Source organism: Aspergillus candidus (genome assembly GCF_002847045.1).
Source record: "Aspergillus candidus strain CBS 102.13 unplaced genomic scaffold BDW47scaffold_34, whole genome shotgun sequence".
NCBI lineage: Eukaryota > Fungi > Ascomycota > Eurotiomycetes > Eurotiales > Aspergillaceae > Aspergillus > Aspergillus candidus.
Genome location: NW_020194039.1, coordinates 17,352 through 36,608, shown reverse-complemented (window position 1 = coordinate 36,608; position 19,257 = coordinate 17,352). Strand labels below are relative to the sequence as shown.

At 51.5% G+C, this 19,257-nt stretch overlaps 8 protein-coding genes across 8 annotated transcripts; 3 read left to right on the top strand and 5 right to left on the bottom strand.

The window, feature by feature from the left end:
- Window positions 1-1,388: 1,388 nt before the first annotated feature.
- Window positions 1,389-3,061, bottom strand: BDW47DRAFT_132706 (drug resistance protein; the record flags this gene model as incomplete). The annotated part of the gene is made up of 4 exons (XM_024817639.1): window positions 2,988-3,061; window positions 2,082-2,920; window positions 1,934-2,004; window positions 1,389-1,852 (listed from the first exon to the last, which is right to left on the bottom strand). The coding sequence occupies exons 1-4, from the start codon at window positions 3,015-3,017 to the stop codon at window positions 1,389-1,391; spliced, it is 1,404 nt and encodes a 467-aa protein (XP_024670527.1). The 5' UTR covers window positions 3,018-3,061.
- Window positions 3,062-3,523: 462 nt separating this feature from the next.
- Window positions 3,524-5,890, bottom strand: BDW47DRAFT_132704 (acyclic terpene utilization AtuA family protein). The gene is made up of 4 exons (XM_024817638.1): window positions 5,119-5,890; window positions 4,931-5,022; window positions 4,318-4,865; window positions 3,524-4,200 (listed from the first exon to the last, which is right to left on the bottom strand). The coding sequence occupies exons 1-4, from the start codon at window positions 5,721-5,723 to the stop codon at window positions 3,631-3,633; spliced, it is 1,815 nt and encodes a 604-aa protein (XP_024670526.1). The 5' UTR covers window positions 5,724-5,890; the 3' UTR covers window positions 3,524-3,630.
- Window positions 5,891-6,397: 507 nt separating this feature from the next.
- On the top strand, window positions 6,398-7,766 carry BDW47DRAFT_132700 (glutamine synthetase/guanido kinase; the record flags this gene model as incomplete). The annotated part of the gene is made up of 1 exon (XM_024817637.1): window positions 6,398-7,766. The coding sequence occupies exon 1, from the start codon at window positions 6,444-6,446 to the stop codon at window positions 7,764-7,766; it is 1,323 nt and encodes a 440-aa protein (XP_024670525.1). The 5' UTR covers window positions 6,398-6,443.
- A 566-nt stretch (window positions 7,767-8,332) lies between these two features.
- On the bottom strand, window positions 8,333-9,100 carry BDW47DRAFT_132699 (HAD-superfamily hydrolase; the record flags this gene model as incomplete). The annotated part of the gene is made up of 1 exon (XM_024817636.1): window positions 8,333-9,100. The coding sequence occupies one exon, from the start codon at window positions 9,098-9,100 to the stop codon at window positions 8,333-8,335; it is 768 nt and encodes a 255-aa protein (XP_024670524.1).
- Window positions 9,101-9,562: 462 nt separating this feature from the next.
- Window positions 9,563-10,690, top strand: BDW47DRAFT_127092 (gibberellin 20-oxidase family protein; the record flags this gene model as incomplete). The annotated part of the gene is made up of 3 exons (XM_024816665.1): window positions 9,563-9,828; window positions 9,889-9,955; window positions 10,028-10,690. The coding sequence occupies 3 exons, from the start codon at window positions 9,563-9,565 to the stop codon at window positions 10,688-10,690; spliced, it is 996 nt and encodes a 331-aa protein (XP_024670523.1).
- Window positions 10,691-13,427: 2,737 nt separating this feature from the next.
- BDW47DRAFT_127091 (uncharacterized protein) lies at window positions 13,428-13,829 on the bottom strand (the record flags this gene model as incomplete). The annotated part of the gene is made up of 2 exons (XM_024816664.1): window positions 13,428-13,475; window positions 13,629-13,829. 2 exons carry the CDS (start codon window positions 13,827-13,829, stop codon window positions 13,428-13,430), a joined length of 249 nt encoding a protein of 82 aa, XP_024670522.1.
- Window positions 13,830-14,555: 726 nt separating this feature from the next.
- Window positions 14,556-16,112, bottom strand: BDW47DRAFT_132698 (Zn(II)2Cys6 transcription factor domain-containing protein; the record flags this gene model as incomplete). Its single annotated transcript, XM_024817635.1, has 1 exon — window positions 14,556-16,112. The coding sequence occupies one exon, from the start codon at window positions 16,110-16,112 to the stop codon at window positions 14,556-14,558; it is 1,557 nt and encodes a 518-aa protein (XP_024670521.1).
- A 1,313-nt stretch (window positions 16,113-17,425) lies between these two features.
- On the top strand, window positions 17,426-19,198 carry BDW47DRAFT_132696 (uncharacterized protein; the record flags this gene model as incomplete). The annotated part of the gene is made up of 7 exons (XM_024817634.1): window positions 17,426-18,008; window positions 18,089-18,176; window positions 18,224-18,379; window positions 18,463-18,632; window positions 18,679-18,934; window positions 18,965-19,041; window positions 19,078-19,198. Exons 1-7 carry the CDS (start codon window positions 17,893-17,895, stop codon window positions 19,196-19,198), a joined length of 984 nt encoding a protein of 327 aa, XP_024670520.1. The 5' UTR covers window positions 17,426-17,892.
- Window positions 19,199-19,257: the final 59 nt, after the last annotated feature.

Here is a 19,257-nt window from a genome sequence, read left to right as displayed (position 1 = left end):
CCTTTGCTCAGATGTTACGTCCGCCATTCAAGAACAATGTAATCACCACCACAGCAGCAGTGGGATTCCATATAACAACTGCACGTTCTCCCCTTCTAATGGGGCATCTGCATATTACACTTCCGGATTTGAAACAGAAGCAATTGCCTTGAAAGTCCAACCATCGTCTCAGCCCATCGTGTATACCAACGCCACCTTACCGGTCATTAACGCATCGAAGCGGTAGTCGCAAGCTCGGAAAAAGAAAGAGATATGGCCGTTTTTATTCGCGATAATCCTAGATATGTCGCAACGGAATGCTCCCTGGAACCCATCATCCGCAGCGTGAAGGCCTCTGTTGTTAGCAGGTGGAGTGATAATCCACTACCATTGCTGTTCTTTTATCGGGGTGGGGAAGATGTGCGAACGGATGGAATGCAGAGGGTGTCGAACCAGGCTTGTGAGCAGCAAGCGAGGAGCATTCGTGCCCATCTGTATACAGAGAAGGATCGAACAGAACTTTTCAAGTAGCTACCATGCTGGTAGCTGGCCTGTATTCACTTTGTCATCAAGCTATGGATATTTCAAACTGACCACGAGAATTCCACTCATAGTTTACGCTAGTATCAAATTAGGGCTCCTCTCTTCCAGGCGCTAGTCTCCTTCTACGTACAGTCTGTACGATGCCAGTTTATGCCATGGCTATCTGATATGTTATATTATGATTATCATATAGCAATGTGTTATGACATCGTGACGGGTAGTTTGTTGCTTTATGAAGAAAAAAAAAAAAAAAATTCGTTAATATCTATATGGTGCGTGCATAAGGTGTTTAGATGCATTATATATTTCACTGTTTGAGCTGGCGAACAGAACATTTTGACGAAAAACCGGAGGGCTCTTCAACTAAGCTGAATCCAGTCACAGAAGAGCCGATAGTACAAAGCTTACATTATTGTAATAAACTCCTTTCATTCAGCCTGGAAAATACTAGATTTCATAGTAGAGGACGCGATATAACTGCCATGCATCCAACTAAGGAACCCTACACATGGACCGTTAATAAACCATTATAAAACATTTCATATGAACTATCTAGTACATACGACCATAGGGTGTGGAGAACAGGGCTTCCCGTCCGCTCAGCCGTACTTAAGCCACACGCCGGCCGGTTAGTAGTATGGTGGGTGACCACATGCGAATCCCGGCTGTTGTATGTTTTCTTCTTTTCATGTTTTTTATATTCTATCTTTTTTTTTCTCCTCTATTATATCTGATTTTATTTCCTACTTTCCTTCAGATGTTCTACATAGCATTCCAACCTATCTGATACATATATATACATTGAATAGCCCCCCTGTGACCAAAAAGCGATATACTAAACATCTCCCCATGGCTCCTACCACCGCCTACCTCCCTTTCGCCCCCCTCAACCAAGGCAGAGCACACAGCACAACCGCGAGTGCCACTCCGGCCAACGCAGTATTAAACCCCTGGGCCGCTCTTAAGCCTCGCAGAAACTCGCGACCAGGGTTGGCGACTCCGTGGGTGTCCACCGCACTCTGCACGGCGGTCGCAATTAGCAACCCGAACGTCCTTCCCAGCTGGTTCGAGGTGCTGAGCAAGCCCGTGCCGACGGAATGATCACACCGGGGAAGGGTTTGGACAATGAAAAGGGTGAGGACTGGCCCGACGATGTCGGCGCTGATGCATAGACACATCGCGGGAAACCCCCACGCCCAGTAACTGGTGTGGGGAGGGATGGGCACGGAAAATAATAGCGGCGAGGTGAGGCCGCAGACGGTGGCGAAGATGAGTAGGTAGACGTGAGGGATTGTTGATAGTGCTTTTGGGATGACGGCGAGGGAGAGGACTGGTTGGTTAGCACCTTGCATGGCCGGGAGCATCGCATCGCTGTGGCGATTGGTTACAAAAGAAGGAAAAGAAAACTCACTGCCTGCTAGACCAGCGGGGAGGAACCGCAATGTCGTGTCAAGGGAGCTTAGTTGGAGACTGTCCTGGTAACTGCATTGATCGACGCCGGACAAATGGTCAGCCACTGGGTTTTGGAACGGAGAGCTTCCAACGGAGAACAAACGTACAAATACGTTGCAAAATACAGAAAACTCTGGAATGAACCGAAGAAGACACAGGCAATGAGCAGCGACAGGGAGACGTGAAAATTATGGAATAAGGATAGCCGGACCAACGGCTGTCGTTTGGTGCGATGTTCAAGATACCATTGCCAGGCGCAGAAGCCGATGAGCACGAGAACCGACACGACGGTGAGGGCGGGTATCCAGGGCCGTTTCCAGCCCAGGGAGCTCCCCTCGGTGACAGCAACCAGCAGCATCAGAATCCCACCAGTGCTCATCAATGCGCCGACCCAATCCAGGTCACGCCCTCTTCCCCCCCGGCCCGCAGCACCAGTGGCGGACGCAGCCCGGGGGATCATGAAAAAGGCTGCGACTGATATGGCCGCCGTTACAGCGGCCAGGATCCAGAAAACCCACCGCCACGTCAGACTCGCCCCGATCAAGCCTCCCATAATATTGCCAACGACAGACCCAAGCGAGGACATGGCACTGTGCGCGGCGAAGGCGAAGTTTCGCCGCGGCCCGGGGGGGAAGCAGGCGCCGAGGATGCCCAATGCTGAAGGCAATGTGGCGGCTGCGAATGCGCCCTGTAAAGCGCGGACAATGTAGAATGGGATCTCCTGCGGCACGAATGGTGGGATGATTGTGAGGAGAGCTAGCAGAGTCGAGCCCTGGAGGAAGACGGCGCGTCGACTGTACAAGTCCGCCAGGGACCCCCAGAGCAACAGTGTACAGCCCATGGCGACATTGTATGCCGAGCCTACCCATTGCTGCCGGCTCGCCGGTATCTTGAGCGTTGACGCTATTGAGGGGAGAATGATCACCGTGCTTTGGACCATGGCAATCTTGAGACTTGATGTCAGCTCACACGGATGGAGGCTGGGCAGAGTTCAAGAGGCGATATACACGTACATTCAAAAATCCCGAGCATGCCAGGACCATCACCAGGAAGTATTGCTGGACCGCGGAGAGTGAGGGTTCTGTCGGTTTTTCTGGCTGGGAAATATCGGAGGCGTTGGTATCTCGGGAATGAGGCATCTCCACCGCATCATCCTGGTGGGTTGTCTTCATACTGTTGGACTTCGTGTAATCCGAAGAAACTGAACCTACGTAAATGGCAACATATAATCATCGGATTAAGTGTTGGAGACAATTATTCTGTGCTACGCGTGTTACTTAATATTTCGAGAAACAATTATTCCTTCAAAACACCCAGGGGAATTGAAGTAAAGGAGTGAAGTAAGGGGGCCAGGGATGATCGATCTTGCATATTCGGTGCCTGCTAGTCATACATTATCTAGGAAGTGGGAACCCAAATGATAGGTTTTTTCTATTTCTACCGATGGGCTTTGCTTTCTATATATAACCTGAAGCAACTCATGACGTCCTCCGGTGGTTGTGATTATCAACCTAAATCTGCCAGCCGGCCTTAAGATGAAAGTCCAAGCCTCCTTGCGTCCTCCAGGCGTCTGTCTTTCATCCCTTATGTTGGAAGATCAGTCATATCAAGCCCCACCGGATACCGATTTGGTATTTTGGAGCAGTGGCTGTCATCTTATTTACCATGCCGACGTAGGAAGACGCGCGGAACAGCCACAGTCCTGGAGCGGAGAAATTCGCCCGTGTTCTTACCAAGGACGTCCACACTGGACGAGGAGTTGAAACCGCGGTCGAGGTGCGAACGGAGCAAGAAATGGACCGTCCTCGTCCCAGGAATCTCAAACCGCTCAATCGGGTTGCCGGTGTACTCCACTGGACCAAGCAGTTCTTTGATCCGCTCGCAGGTGAGGAACGTCCGCAGCCATTCCCATTCATCATCGTGTTGTACGAAGAATCCGACATTGCAGTCGGCCCCTTTGTCTCCTGATCGTCCGCAAGCAACGCGCCCGAGTGGCGCCTGGTCCGTCTCTCCGAAGATTGCCAGATCGGCGGGCTTCTTGGTGTCGTAGGATGGCTGTGCTCCGTAGACTTGCGTGTGCTCAGGGGCATCGACCGGAACGATGCGTTGGTCGCCGAACATGCAGTGGACCTGGTGGCGGAGCGCCTTCTGCGGGATCAGCCCGGTGAGGTAGTTGTAGTATATTTTAGGGCTCGCTTGTCGCGGATCATTGGTGGGTGTGAGTGCCTGTGCGCCTTGCATGTTAGTGAGACCGATCGACCGGCCATCTCAAGGAAGGATCAAACGCACCGGACAACTTTGCAGAAAGGTCGACATGCACCATCGGTACAGGCCGCGGGGGACATCGGGCCGCAGAATCTCGGGATCCCGGGTCTGCGCAAAGACGCGGAACAAGACCGTGGCGTCGTCCTGCCGGGGTGTATCCAGTACCGGGGTACCGACCCGGTGGAACCGCAGCTCAGTAAACCGATGGATATCATCTCCCATAGCGTGCCGAATTTGCTCCTCGGTCCACCGGCACTTTTCATCGATATCGAGCCCGGTCATGAAGGCGTGGAATTCAGCCTGATACCCTCCCCGCGTGGTGATACCGACCTTGGTGGTTGGCGGCGGCGGCAATCCCCGGACACCGGTGACTCGAACCACATCCGGCGCGACATTCTCCATCGACACGCCGGAGATGTCGGCCACTACGTCGGAGTTCAGATAGTATGGTCCTTGGATCTCGTAGATGAGCTGGGAGGTCAGGGACGGAGTTGTGACACACCCTCCGGTGTCTCGCTCTTTGGATATCGTGAAAACGCCGTCGGCGTCTACCTCGGCGATGGGAAAGCCGACGTTGATATGCTTGCGCTGATTCAATAGATCCTTGAACCCGGAGTAGTTCCCACCTGGGATGATTTCAATAAGTGCAGCCATCAAAAGCAAATCCCTTCGCAGATTAGCGTCGACTTACCGGTCGCATATCCCGAGCATTCGATCAAATGGCCGGCGATCAGGGCGCGAGCGAGTTGATTGTAATCGGTCGGCGTCCATCCATGCCACCATCTAGATAGACGCATTCATCAGTCGCCGCTCATCAAAAAGACGCAGTATTGGGGGTCATGAGTCCATCCATGCTTCCGATCGGCCTTGACGACTTACGCTGCGGCTCCAACTACCGGCGAAGCGTCAGAAACCCGACCACAGAGAACGACGTCCGCACCCTGCGATAAAGCAGCAGCAATTCCCCAGCCCCCGAGGTAACACTGGGCAAAGACACACTCGGGATCAATGTCGGCCGCTTGTTGGCTGGCAATGCTGATGAGACCCGGTTGATCACTTTCAGTTGCTATCTGATCCTTCAGCACGGTGGTCACATCGTCTCCTTCAACCCAAGCGATGCGCAACGGGCTACCCGCTTGCTCCAGAATCGTCTGACAGTCCCGCGCCAAACGGGGTGTGTCCGCGGCCCCGGCGTTCACCACTAGCTTGATTTTGTTGCGGGAGAGATGCGGGATGGCGGGCTCGAAGCACTGGAGGAACTCTTTGGCGTATGCTGGTGGCCCTGGTTGATCCTTGCCTTTGTTGCTCGCCTCTAGAGCCTGAGCCTTGACGGCCGCGGTGGAAGCCATGTTGGACTCGGATAACCAGTCGCCCATGATAACATCGATGCTGGGATCCTGTGCAAAAGACAGGATGCTGTCCCAGCGATCGGTGTTTCCCCCGGCGCAGCCGGCAATCCGGACTGGCTTAGATGCCACCGTCATTTTGATCGGAAGATGGGAGGCTGTTGTTGCTCGCGATCAATGGGCACAGAGGGCTGGCTCAGATGGGTGAGGATGGGCGCGGGCGGCCTGGTTTGGGGTTTACGAATTGCTGATGGACACCGTCGCGCAGAAATGGGACCTCACCGGACAACTTCGACTGGGAAAACGATGGGAATAATGTGGCGGGGCATAGCAGTACGCAAAATTAGACATACGCTTCCCTTCCGATCGTATAGCTGTTGGTTTGAGCTGAACAAGGTGGGGTTACGGAGTCGATTCATCACAAACTTCCCTGAGTTCTCTTTGCTAATGCATTGACTAGGTACCTTAGTTCCTGAAAATCTTCTTGACCAGGGTATATGCCGCGCGTCAATGACTTCTACATGCATGTATTGACAAAATGCGCTGTGCTGGTGCCCAACTGCAAGATCATTCCTTCATCAAGCCAAGGACCTCGTTTGAGCAAGTCCACTGGCGGAGCAGTCAGTCTGCAGAGTAGCGGCCCGAGCGAGCTTGAAAATTTTCGTCCGAATGACAACCGCGCTTTTGATCAAGATCTAAGGTTTTTTTGGCCTATAATAGAGCCGATGCACGTAGAGATGGGGCTTATAGCAATAGAAATAATTGCTGACTATCATATCATCATCGGTATCTTCAATCCAGCCCGCTTTTTGCTTCAAGCCACCCTTGACTATACCCGAGAGAAAAAACAAAAGAAACATGGGGGACTATGGCATTACCATTCCAGAGTCAGCAAAGCTACTGCAAAAATTTCTCGACCAGCGATCATGGATCGAGTACGTACAGTTCCGATGGGTTGACTTCTCGGGGGTCTTGAGGATCCGGGTGGTCACCAAAGAGTATGCCGTCGAAATGGCGACGCAGGGCGCGTTCCTGAAATCCTCGCCCATGGCTTTTCAATGCATCGTGGACAACACCCTTGTTCCTGGCGTGGATCTCACCACGTCCAACGTGTACCAGCCAGATTGGAAGTCCATCTGCGCGACGAGTGGACCGCAGGGCCATGCAGCGGCACATGCAGCGGTGATGTGTGATGTCTCCGAGACGTCTCTTGGCATGCAAGCGCTTGGGCGAAAGTGCCCCAGACAGGGACTAGCCAATGTTCTTCGAGCTGGCGCAGACAGCTTGGGCCTGGCCTTCCTGGTGGGCTTCGAGGTCGAGCTGATCATCCTGCAACGCTCACCTGTCAGTGGCAAATTCATGCCGTACAGCTCGGGCTTCGGACGCTATTCGTCTCATGGATTGCGACATCCGGCCTTTCGGTTGGTGGAGAAATGCGTGGAGGAGCTGCGTGCGTCTGGGGTCTGCATCCAAGGCTTTCACACCGAGGGCTTCCGTGGCCAGTATGAGATGTCCCTGGGTCCGTTACCGCCGATTGAAGCCGCCGACCAGCTGGTTTTTGTCAACGACAAGATCAAAAGCATCGTATCTGAACACGGCTATTACGCAACTATGTCCCCGAAGCCCGTGGCTGACTGGCATGCCAATGGACAGCACACGCATGTGTCCGTGTCACCCAGCGCTTGCGAGGGACATTTCTTGGCCGGGGTGCTGCGGTGCCTGCGGGGCATCTGCGCCTTCACCATGCCGTACGAGGCCTCCTACCAGCGGGTTAAGCCCACAGAGGGGGGCATGGGCGTCTCATGGGGATCGGAGAACAGAGCGGTGCCCGTCCGCCGAGTCGCGGCTGGCCATTGGGAAATCCGCTGTGTCGATGCTACGACCAATGTCTACCTGACCTTAGCCGTCATTCTGGGTGCTGGGATTGTGGGTGTCCAGAGAAAAGAGGCCTTGCGCTGGCCTGATGCGTCCACCGTCTCCCTCTGCGCAGAGACCCCTGAGCCCCTCCCGAATTCGCTTGCAGATGCACTTGATTCGGTCAACGAAGACTTCGGCGCAATCACGGCGATGGCCGGGGATGATGTGATCTCCCGGTATCTGCAGCATAAGCGACATGAAATGGCGGTGCTGAAGGCCATGAAACCAGAAGATGTGCGGGGACTGCTGATCGAAACCTTCTGATGACATGTTTGTACCTGCAGCTAGATTGAATTTAGTTAGCCCCTGGAATTTGAATTGTTTGCCACCCAAAAAGTAGACCGCTATTCACAAATTCCAGCCAGCCACTTGCATATGCTAGATGGATACGAGCGGGGTTTAGATAGGCATGCGACTGCGATTCAATTTTATTTAGACCTGACCACGGGTGTAAGATCCAGATCGTGGTGGGCCTGTTTGACACTATATGGGCAGCAGGAGACAAACGAGGATTTTAGAATCTATTGGATGAATTTGTGATATGTGTGGAAATACTAGGGTATAGAAGGATAATATCTCCGTGAGCTAACCGTGCCTTACGAACAAAGTGGAGAAAGCTCTGATGACCCACAGTAAACAAAATCAAGAACTTTTGCAATCATTGCACCAACAATCTCGTAGTCTGTTACTGCCCTCGGGGCACCATAATCATTGAGAATCTGAGTGTAGTAAATACGTATTTCTAGATCAATTTGCCATAACCAAGAAAAAACCATGGCGACCAGTCAGTCCTTGCCATATTCTAGATACGGTATCGGAGACTGACCACATCAAGAGCTCTCTTCCTCCACCGCCGTAGCAAGTTGATCCAAGCTATGGAATCTCCAGGAAAAAGAAACCCGATCCTGCAATGTATCCAAATTCCCGCCCATTCCGCTCCTCCGCTCTTTGCCTCGTGAGATCCACACGCTGTCGATCCCCAACTCTTTGGCAGGGACGTGGTCATGCACCAGGCTCTGTGCCACATGCAACACCTGGCTTCTGTCAATCCCAAACTGGTCATGTAGCTTGGAGTGAAGATATTCGAAGTTGCGATGTGCGGGTTTGTAGGATCCGATGTCTTCGGCGGTGCAGATGACGTCGAAATGCACCCCGTGAAGCGGGCCTGCGAGGGTCTGACGGAATGACTCGTTGTCCACGTTGGACAGGATGGCCAGCCGAAAGTGGCGATTGAGTCGGTGTAGGGCTTCGTGTGTGTCTGGGAAGGCTTGCCATCCCTGGATCGAGCCGGAAAATGCTTCAGCTTCGTGCTCGGTCACCCCGAGCGCTAGAGAGGCGGCGATCTCTTCGTATGCCTTGCGTAGAACTGCGGTGTAGAGCATGGTAGGATGACGCTGCATGATACCTGCCTTGGCTTTTTGAAAGACGGACAGAGCATCTACCGTCGAGGTCCGTAGAGTGTGGTCCTCGGGCAGTCGAGACAGGAGTGGGGCTAGGGCTTGCAGCAGGCCATTTTCCCAATCCACCAGGGTTCCGTAGCAGTCAAACGAGAGGGCCTTGTACTGGCTGAAACGAGGGGAGTGCTGAGAGACGGTCATTGTGTTTGTTGTGATGTGGATTGAGTTTTTGACAAAAGCGCAGGCCAGCTGTGCCTTTTTATCACTGCGTCGGGATACATCACCTGCAGTCCCCGCGCGCAATACCGTACCCTCCCTCGAGGCGGTCATGCCCGACCTCAAGTGAGGGTCCATGATTTCTGATTCTTCGTCTTCTTTTTTACATCGCCACGTAAAAGCCACTTTATGCGCCGTGCATATCAAGAAAACGGACAGGGCGCTGTGGCTGCAGCTGAAAGTGCGGTGGACACATGCAGTGGAGCGGAGCCGATGGAATGCCCCTGAGTATGATGTCCCAAGTCATTCGATATGGAAGATCTCATAGCCAGGGCTGACTATAAATATTCGAATATCGAAACCAAGGTGTTCAGCCGTTGAGTAACCCTGTTGGAAATCATACGCAGCCGACGCCTGCCTTTATCAAAACGAAACTCACACTGCAACATGGGATCGCTAGGACAGCCGATGGAGGATCTCCCTGTCGCACAGCTCGATGTAATCGATTACTCTCGTCTTTTGAAGAATGACTCCCAAGAAGTGCAAAGGCTCCTTAGGGCATGTACGCAAGAGGGATTCTTCTACCTGGACCTCAGCGGGGGCGACTCCCGCGTTTTGCCTCAGGTGGATCAAGTCTACGCCTTCATGGAAGAATGGCTCGGTCAGTCGCATGAAGAAAAGATGAAGAATTACCAGACCAACTATACGGATGGGTAGGCACTGAGGAAAAGAGAGACCACAACCATCGTTCGTCGACTGATGCGGCTCCCCAGGTACAAGCCCACCGGCTACTTTGCGGGCGTCGACGACAAGAGCCGAGATAACTATGAGACTCTCAAGGTGGGTTTGCCCTTGTCAGGCCATTTATGCAGTCAATAGATCCAATATTGACGCAGAGAAATCCCCCACCAGGTCTCGCACAAAGCGTTCACAACCACGCCACCGTCGCTTCCCCAGGGGGTGCAAAAGCACGGAGACATGCTCCGCTCCTACTTGGACACGGCAAGCAGCATAGCTATCCAGCTTCTCTCTTCGCTATCCGATGGGCTGGGATTTAAGAACTCGGAGCGATTCGAGACCTTTCACGCCGACCGGGAGGACTCCAATTCGACCCTGGTCCTCCTCAAATATCCGTATATTGACCCGGCAGCCAGAAACAAACAAGTGGGCCACAACAAACACACCGACATCGGGAGCATCACGGTGCTTTTCACAGACCAGTGGGGGTTGCAAGTAATGCGGCCTGGGTCTGACAAGTGGGAATACATCGAACCACGTCCGTCATATGCCATCATAAACGTGGGCGACTCCCTTCGCTTCTTGTCCCAGAAGAAACTGCTATCCTGCCTCCACCGGGTTGTGCCAGCGGAGGGTAGCACCGCGGATCGAAACACCATTGCCTACTTTCTAAGACCATCTAATAAAGCCACATTTGTCGACAGCAACGGTGAGCTTTCGACTGCCGCTGACTGGCATGATCGGAAGTACGAGGTGTTCCGGAGCACGCACGATGACCAGCGGAAGGATACTATCCTTACGGGTGGTCTTGAGGCCGAAGGAAAAATCTCTGCCTGATTGGAATTGAGCAATGCTTATTTGGACCTGGGAATCTAAATATCTAAGAATATCAGAGGGGCAACATAGAACTTTCCAGGTACCCTCCAAATAGACCTGGTTGAGGCTGGACAGGTCAGCATCTATCAAGAATTGATTTGTTTCCACCCAGGAGCCGACCTCAAAAGCATCTTATTTGCTGGTACTATAATAAAAGCGCAGTAGTATTCATCGAATAATGGTATGGAAACGAGAGGAATCACTCGTAAAAAGATTAAGGACGGCCTGACAGTCTATCCATCTAAACTGGGGTGGACATTGTTGCGAAAACTTCCGTGCAGCGACTGTATGCAGGTATATAGCATGGCTGAATGACATGCTCAGATGGATTTTACCCTTACTCATGCCTTAGATACTTACCTCTCAAGCCTTCCATCTCATACCTTCTTACGATGCCTGACCAACATCTCTGCTGCTCGGAAGATACATCAGAGTAACTTTTCCCTCGCTATAAACTGTTCTGATGCTAACTTTTTCTCTTTTTCCCACTAATAAAGAATTTACTTTAGTAATCATCTACTGAATAAAAATGTACATTCACCAGAGGCCTTCTCTTCCTGTTTTGATAGATGAGTAGTGTAGTCAAACTTATCAAGACTAATCACATAAATCTCGCGGCCGAATCTCGGGGCCTATTAGAAAAAAAAAAAAAAAAAAAAGAAATTAGCCTGCGGCATGAAGAAAAGAAAAGAATGTATATAATAAAAAGTGTAATGATATCATGGTCTTTAAAAGCATACCTCCGTCTCTTTCCTTTTTGGTTTTTTGGCTTTGGAGTACCCAGCCTGCTCCGACTTCGGATTTTCCACCTGACTTCATCCGAAGCTCTACAGGGCCCATAGCACCCACGGCATATAACCATATGATATAGTGTAGCCGAACATTACCAAGGGTATAACTGCAGATCTCACACACGCAACACGGAGCAGCGGAACTATGTGAGGTACTCGGGAAACGGTGGTTCCCTATCTAACTTGGGCAAGGATCGGTTATCATCAACCGTAAATTACTTTCGGATCAGATAATAGAATCAGTGGACTTGATCAGCACTGATCAGCATGCACATCGGGTTGCAGTCGACATTGCGTCAGGGGCAACTTTGAACACAGTACCCACTGTTATTTCCGACCTAATATCGACAAGGGTCGGTGGGTCTTGCACATGCTACTGTACATAGAGGAGCCGAGATTTGTGAAGAGTCGCCGCCTTCATCTCTCAATCAATGTGCTCACGTCATTGAGTTGGATGAGGACCTTCCGAACGCTTTTAATAAGCTCACACTGTAAGCCAAGGCAAGGTTCTGGAGGCGTATAGGTTAAATAATCCGATGGTACTAGGAACGTCTGTCGTGGTATCCAACGTCCGGGAGCGTGCGGGTACAATATGTATGTGTCCCCGAGACCACTCTACCGAGATGTCCTACGCTTATTGTAGGGTATGTACGGAGCACATGGCATCTATCCGTCATCCTTAGAGAGCCGGTTTTACTCGGCGAGGTATAGTAGAACCGTGGCTTCAAAATACTAGATGCACCACCATTTTTTAGAAAAAAGGGAAACAGATAGCATATTTCAGGGAAGAAACAAGAACGAATGAATCCCGTTTCCCTTCTCAGTCATTCTTCGGCAAAGATATGAATGAATAGAGGAAGGAAGAAACCGAAGATTTAATTTATATCTATATCACCTGACCGAAATCCAATGAAGGAAATATGACCTGAATAGTGTCCCAAAACAGCCGTACTTGATGTCATCACCGAGAAATATGGCCTAGTCTCAGGGGAGGAGTCATAGTGCTTGTTTTACGTTCAAAACTGTCCAGGATTCTTGCTCTATAGGTATCTCTGGGTTCGTTTTCAATGATTCGAAGATAGGACTGCCAGGCGTAGATTGTATTTTGAGTGGACATAGGTCAGTCCCGAAACATGAACCATCTTGAGAAAATTCGAGACCACTAACAATCTCTCCAGGGCGAAAGAATCTTTGTAGGCCACCTGATTCTGGGTCCCAGGGTTGCACTGTCTGATAATCGGAGCATAACGTTAGCAACTGGCTATCAGGTGAGAAGACTGCTGAATAGACTGAACTTAAATGCCCAAGATTCTGCTGCAGAGTGCCCTTTACCACATCCCAGAGTCACACGTTCTGTTCAAGGCAGCAGGATGCTAGTAGCTTGCCATCAGGTGAAAAGATTACTGAACAAACTGTGTCTGAATGACCCCTAAAAGTGTGCTGCAGGACACTTGTCACCAAGTTCCAGACTTTTACTGTGCTATCAAAGGAGCCAGATACTAATAGCTGGTTATCAAGTGAGAAGGCTGCTGAACAGACTATTCCTGAATAACCTTCAAGTGTCTGTTGTAGGGCGCCATTAATCGGGTTCCAGAGCTGCAGTATATCATTGAAGGCACAGGATGCCAACAGTCAGCCATTAGGCGACAAACTAAACAAACAAACCGGGTCAAAATGATCCCTAAAAGTTTGCTGTAGGGCACCTGTTGTTCGGTCCCAAAGTCGTACCGTCTTATTAGCAGAGCTAGATGCTAGTAGCCAGCCATTGGGTGAAAAGGTCACTGATAGAATGAAATTTGAATGACTCTCAAGAGACTGTTGCAGACCACCTGTTGCCAGGTCCCAGATCTGCACTGTGTGAGCAGAGCCAGATGCCACCAGCCGGCTATCAGGTGAAAAGGCTATTGCTAATTCAAGATCTGCTGGTAGTTCGTATCGACATTCATGTTCTCCAGCTGTGTACGTTAGTCGCTATCGTATTTGGCAAAAGAGGCCAAAATCTCAAGCTGTTGTTTGCTGACAGGCGCCACAAGTTCGACCCTGTCCCGAAGGAATCGCTCCGTTGCCATCGGTCGACTAGGGGAACTTTCCTTTTTGCTTTATCAAACGGTCATCAAGTCCCCAGTAGACAGACCGAATCGAGTCATAATTTGGGACACGGTTTCGTCAGAATGATGACCCTGCACGGCCAAGTAATCGCCCGAGCGATATTCACAGTTTGCAGGGAGGGAGACTTCGACGTGACATTTCGCGGGCTCTATTGTAGTGCTGGCCAGCTCGATATTGGTGGCGACGACGCCTTTAACCATTTCGTCGCCGCCGAGGACTTAGGCGACGGGCTCTGGTGTACCGCGCTCGATCTACACGCCCACGCCAACTCCGTCGAGAGACTTCTGCATCGTTGTGTCTGACAAAGTCATGCACAACTGCTCGCTCCATGCTTCCCACGGGCCAATGAGATCGTGTTTCGCATTCGAAAAGCCAGCCTCCATGACGCGCTCTCCACCTAACTTCTCGAGAGCATCGTCGATGAATATTGGTACGCGATGGAAAGTGTGTACCCAGTCACTGTTTCCTACATTGAACACAGCAAATTTCGGCTTCTCTTGCAACTGGTACCCCTTTAACAGGAGCAGGAGACTCTCAATCCAGGCAACGAACTGCTTTGCGTTATCGGGTGGTCTGCCTTCTTACGACGGCGTGATATTGATGCATGGCCTGTCGGTCGGCAGGCTCCCGGTTGCAGCATCGAGTTCGTGGGTATCGAGATTAAAGTACTTAATACGCGTTCAATTTAACATCCAAGAAAGGAATAGACATGAGTTTGGGAAAGTTCGTAATATTTCTAACATAAAGCATAAAAGCTTACAGGTTTTATTGCTTTTCATAGCCGACCCCTGCTCAACTATATCGCGGTGTTATTCATGGTAACATTATGGCGTTTCAGATAACTGTTCGGTAGCGAAGAGTGCGCCCGTCCTTCGCTCAAAATTAAAGAGATGAGATGATGGAGTCTACAAAGACGCACAAAACGATCAGATTCGTAAAGATTCGCGAAGCCGTTCCAACCGACGCTGAACCTCGGAGTCCGGTCCAGTATTCACACCCTGGATCGCCGTGAATTTTGACGAGTTGGACAGATCGACCTGTGTCGGCCAGCCAGACTCCGGCTTTGGGAGCAAGTAGTTGGACACGGCTTGGTGTTGACGCTCTAGCAGGTAGGAGCACAGCTGCACTACCAGGACCAGTCGCATGTCCGTCAGCAACGTGGCACCCGCCGCTTGTTCCTGATCCACGGAATTAGCGTCTAAATGAAAATGGCGGTGGTCGATATCTCGCTGCAGAGAGCCAAACACAATAACGTAGATCTCAAGGAGCAGCGTGTGGCATGCGATCACCAGATGGCGCTCCGCGATGCTAGAGTACGGGTTTTCCAACACTTGCGGGGTCACCAGGGGAATTTCCTGTGCCGCGATGAACGGTGTGGAGCCCGTCCGTGTGCAAAATGCCATTTCAATGAGATGCGGAGGAGGGTTCTGCACCCCCTTGGCATTGTCACTCTGAAGGTCGCGCAGGGTCTCCATAAACTCGTGCGAAGCCGAGAAGACATGATGAAGCGTGTCGTCCATGGAGGATGGCTCCACAAAATCGGGTTTCAGCTCCGGGCAGGAGAACAGGTTCATATTCGCGGAAGCTTGGATCAACCACGATACCACCGAATTGAACGACAGGTCATTGATCAGGGGCATTGGGCACCCTCGATTAAGCGCGCTGCATGAGAAGCTCGGTTGATAATGGCCGGCGACGTTGCAACTCCACCGGTGCAACGTCGATAGGCGATTGCTGAGCTGGGATAGTTGCAACACCCTGGCGTCCGCACTGTTACGACGGGAAGCTATGTCCTTGGGGGGGTCTATGGCGGTCAGGAACCCGGCCTCGAGATTGGCGTCTGCGCAAATGTTCGGGGGGAGCATGTCGGGAAGGGTCTCGAGGAAAGCGAAGCTGGCGTCCATCTGCTGACCGACGAGGTCGAGCATGTTTGCACTCCAGTCCATGTCGTGGTCAAGCCACATGGGAGCGGGCTCGTCCATCGGCACTTGGATAACTGGCTCTTGTTTGGTCGCTCTCTCCACGACCGAGTCGGATGGCGGCGGTTTGGATGGAATTGAGTCGGGGATGAAGCTGGGATTGGTCCCGGAGCTGGGTGGCATGCTGGTGCTGCTAGGATACGAAGCCAATGTGGTGTCGAGATCGGAAGTCTCTGATGTAGGCGGAGGAGTAATTTCTGCTGTGGTTGGGGGAGTGATGTTGATGTTGGTCTCCGACTTCGAGGTCGTCCTTGCACGCGATGGCGCCTTGCGGATAGCGGATGGGGATATTGGGGAGGACACATTGCGGGTGACCGTCTCTACCGAGCGATACATACTCGGACGGCCTTTGGGCAAGCTGGAGCTGTAGACGCACTGAGCGCCTTGGCGGAGGCAGCGAATGCACGCGGCCGTCTCGTCGTCCCCGGCACGAGAGCATCGCAACTTCTGGCCATGGCACCGATCACACGATTGACGTCGAGAAGGGGTGGAAGTCAAAGCCATGTTGTCTGGCATGTGAGGAATGATTTGCAAGGACGGAAGAGTTTATAAGGACCCAAGGGGACGAAGTGGGACAGGTTAAAAGACGATATATGCGGGGCTGTGAAGGGAAATACAGAGCCCAGGTAGTAGTGTGGCCCCCACTCAGCCGATGTCGATGCAGAAATTCAACAGAGGCGCCATTCCGCGAAGGAATGATCTTATTTGGTCTTTAGTATTATTTTAGTAAGATACGCCATCAGTCAACGTCAGCTGACTGGAGGTGTTCTTCCGGATCGGCTTGTGGTTTTGGATACTCCACGTTTTCGTGCAATCTTGTAACTATTCGCAACCTTGGCACGCCTGCGAGACATCAATTCTGGGGTGCTGGTGACTGATGTTATCGGTCCTTTCCCGGGTGTTGCGTCTGGAGCCTCTACGACTACCAGGATATCGTGTTCGAAACCATTCGTCCCCATACCATTGTATGTAGCACCACTAGTCTTCTCATTGTCTTACCAAGAGAATCCTTTTTAGCATGCCTACGTCTATCCTGGTCGAATTAAAGCCGGGCGTATCTATTCGGGGAATTGTCCGTAGCAGCTTACATGGGCTTGTCTTGCCTAAGCCAGTGACATAAACAGAATGCCTCCTCCAGGATGGGGTGCCTTGCTTGTCAGGTGTGGGGGGGGGGTTGGTTGTCTGCAAGGTAACGAGGGAGTCATATCTTTGGTCTTGATATCTCCGGAGGTCGATGAGCCAGGTACATACCAGTAGGGAATAGTGGGACCCAACACTAAGGACTCCGCCGGTGAAAGTTACAGCCATAGTGTGCCTGCAGGATGAGTAGTCGCTTGGTGGGCCTGGATATGGAATTATCTGACATTTTATCATAGTTTTATGGATATTTTACAATATTATTTATTATCATATAACATCCTGATACGTTTCATAATCCGAATTGCTTCACGTTTGCTCGATTGGGCTGTATGTCAAACTTGTTGATTGGCCAAAGTCAGCTTACTTGCGGCGGAGTCCCTGTATACAATCGTGGACTCAATTGACCGTGTTTCCATTTCTTCTAATCTTGCCCCGTATCCTTCTAGATTGTTAATTTAATTCTCTGTTAGACTGTTTTCATCGGTCTTTTCACTATCATATTAGAATCTAGTATAGAGCGCCTCTGTCGAATTACATAGTATACGGAGTCGAATATAGCTGCCTAGCGAATTATACTGACACTAGTATAATCTCCGGCCTGAAGGGAGCATCGCATCTTCCTCCCTCAAATCCGACAGCACAGATCCTGCCGATCTTTGATTCGACTAAGCTTGAGCACGGGCTGCGCCTTGCGGTGGGTCTGACGCTGTCACATCCCAACGAAGCCGTTTTGCACGAACGAACCAATCCGAGTCGCGATATCAGATCCCTGGCTAGAGAGACCCTGGTATCGCACGCCTCAACACTGCCCCTGAGCTGGCATTCTCGCTTCCCATCGGCGTTATTTGACTCAGCAATGCTAGCCTTACGGTCCACGACTAATGAGCGTCTCGCTTGGTTATTGCCGTTGTTTGGCGTTGGACCAGATCCCAAGGCTTGTCTCATCTTAGCTTCCTCCTCTTTTTCCACTTTCTCCTCTTTTTTTTCCACGCCATCAGCTTTCTCCTCTTCCTCCCGCTTCTCTTCTTCTTTCGCCCCCTCCCTCTGCCTTTGCCCCTCCTCTTCCTTCGCCCCTCCTCTTCCTTCAGTCCGAATACTAGCCATGCCTTCTTTTTTAGCAAAAAAACTGATCAGTCCCTGAACAATGGCATCCCTGGGCTCCATGGTCGGTCACATTTACCAGGCGTTCAGTCCATCCCAGCTCCCACCGAAGAAGGGCGATGCCCTCAAATTTAGCATCCTGGGGGCTGCGAACATTGTGTACGTCCAAAATCTACGCTCAGAACCCTACGTCCAAGAACCCCCATATCTGGCCTCAACCCTAACCGTATACTTGTCAGACCAATGGCTCTGATCACGCCCGCCAGATCGCACCCCGAAGTTATCATTCAGGCAGTGTCGGCTCACGATAAGAAGAAAGCTTCAGGAGTTTGCGAAAGCTAAATCCATCCCAGAAGCCAGAGATTCCTACGAAGGTGTGCCCCTTCTCTCTCTCTCCTCTCTCTATCTCCAGACTAACAATCCAAGATATTCTCAACAACCCCAGCATAGACTGCGTGTTCCTCCCGCCCCCGAACTCGCTCCATTATGAATGGGCCGACCGCGCCGTTCGCGGCGGCAAACGCGTGCTGGTCGAGTGTCCAATTCTACCGAAGCGGAAGTTCTCTTCAACCTGCCAGAACTGTCGGGCCCAACGGCCCCGTCCTGCTCGAAGCCTTCCACAGCTGCCGGCATGATCTTTATTCCGCTCCCTCATCGGCCACAACCAGGTGGAGCACGTCCACGCCTTCTCCATGATCCCCTGCTGACCTGGTGGGGCACCAGCAAAGACGACATCCACTTCAGCTACCCGCTATCCGGCGGCAGCATCATGGCGATGGGCACGTACAACATGGCCGCGCTACGAATGACGCTGGACACCGAGCCGAAGGAGTGTCTCAGCTGCGATGTGCATTCTTACACGTATCGGCGAGGCGTCCACCACGCTGAAGGACCACACCCAATGGACACCGTCGTACGTCACCGTCACCCAGAAGGAGGTTGTTGTCCCTGACACGGCCCTCCCAGCATCGCAGATAAAACTGCTGAAGCGCAAGCTGGCCCTCCATGGCTTCATGCACGGTATCTTCTGGCTCCGCATTGACATCCATGACGAGTACCATATCCGCGACCATGAGTCCGGCAAGGTTGTCCACTGCTGGGAGACTACCAACTAGCGCAAGGCTTATATCTTTAAGGGAGCTGGCAACGAGTTTGCTGATCTTCCTAATGAGCTGTTCTGGATGTTGTATTGGTATTAGCTAGAGCAGTTCGTAAATAAGGTCAAAAGCCGCGAGACTCAACACTGGATCAGTGAAAAGGACTTGATCGCGCAAATGAAGATGATTAATATGGCCTATGAAAAAAGTGCTCTTGGCCCTCGGCCTACTAGTTCGTTCCATGGAAAGTAATAGAATTTAGCGATGTGCTTGGGATTGCGATATTTGATTCTTTCTCTTCACTCCACTAC

Bases quoted from the DNA above. Each gene is read 5' to 3' on its own strand.
- BDW47DRAFT_132704 (XM_024817638.1), bottom strand. From the start codon at position 5,723: ATGACGGTGGCATCTAAGCCAGTCCGGATTGCCGGCTGCGCCGGGGGA. The intron at 5,023-5,118 runs GTAAGTCGTCAA...GCGTCTATCTAG, and splicing joins CCGGTAGTTGGAGCCGCAGC to ATGGTGGCATGGATGGACGC. The intron at 4,866-4,930 runs GTAAGTCGACGC...AAATCATCCCAG, and splicing joins ATGCTCGGGATATGCGACCG to GTGGGAACTACTCCGGGTTC.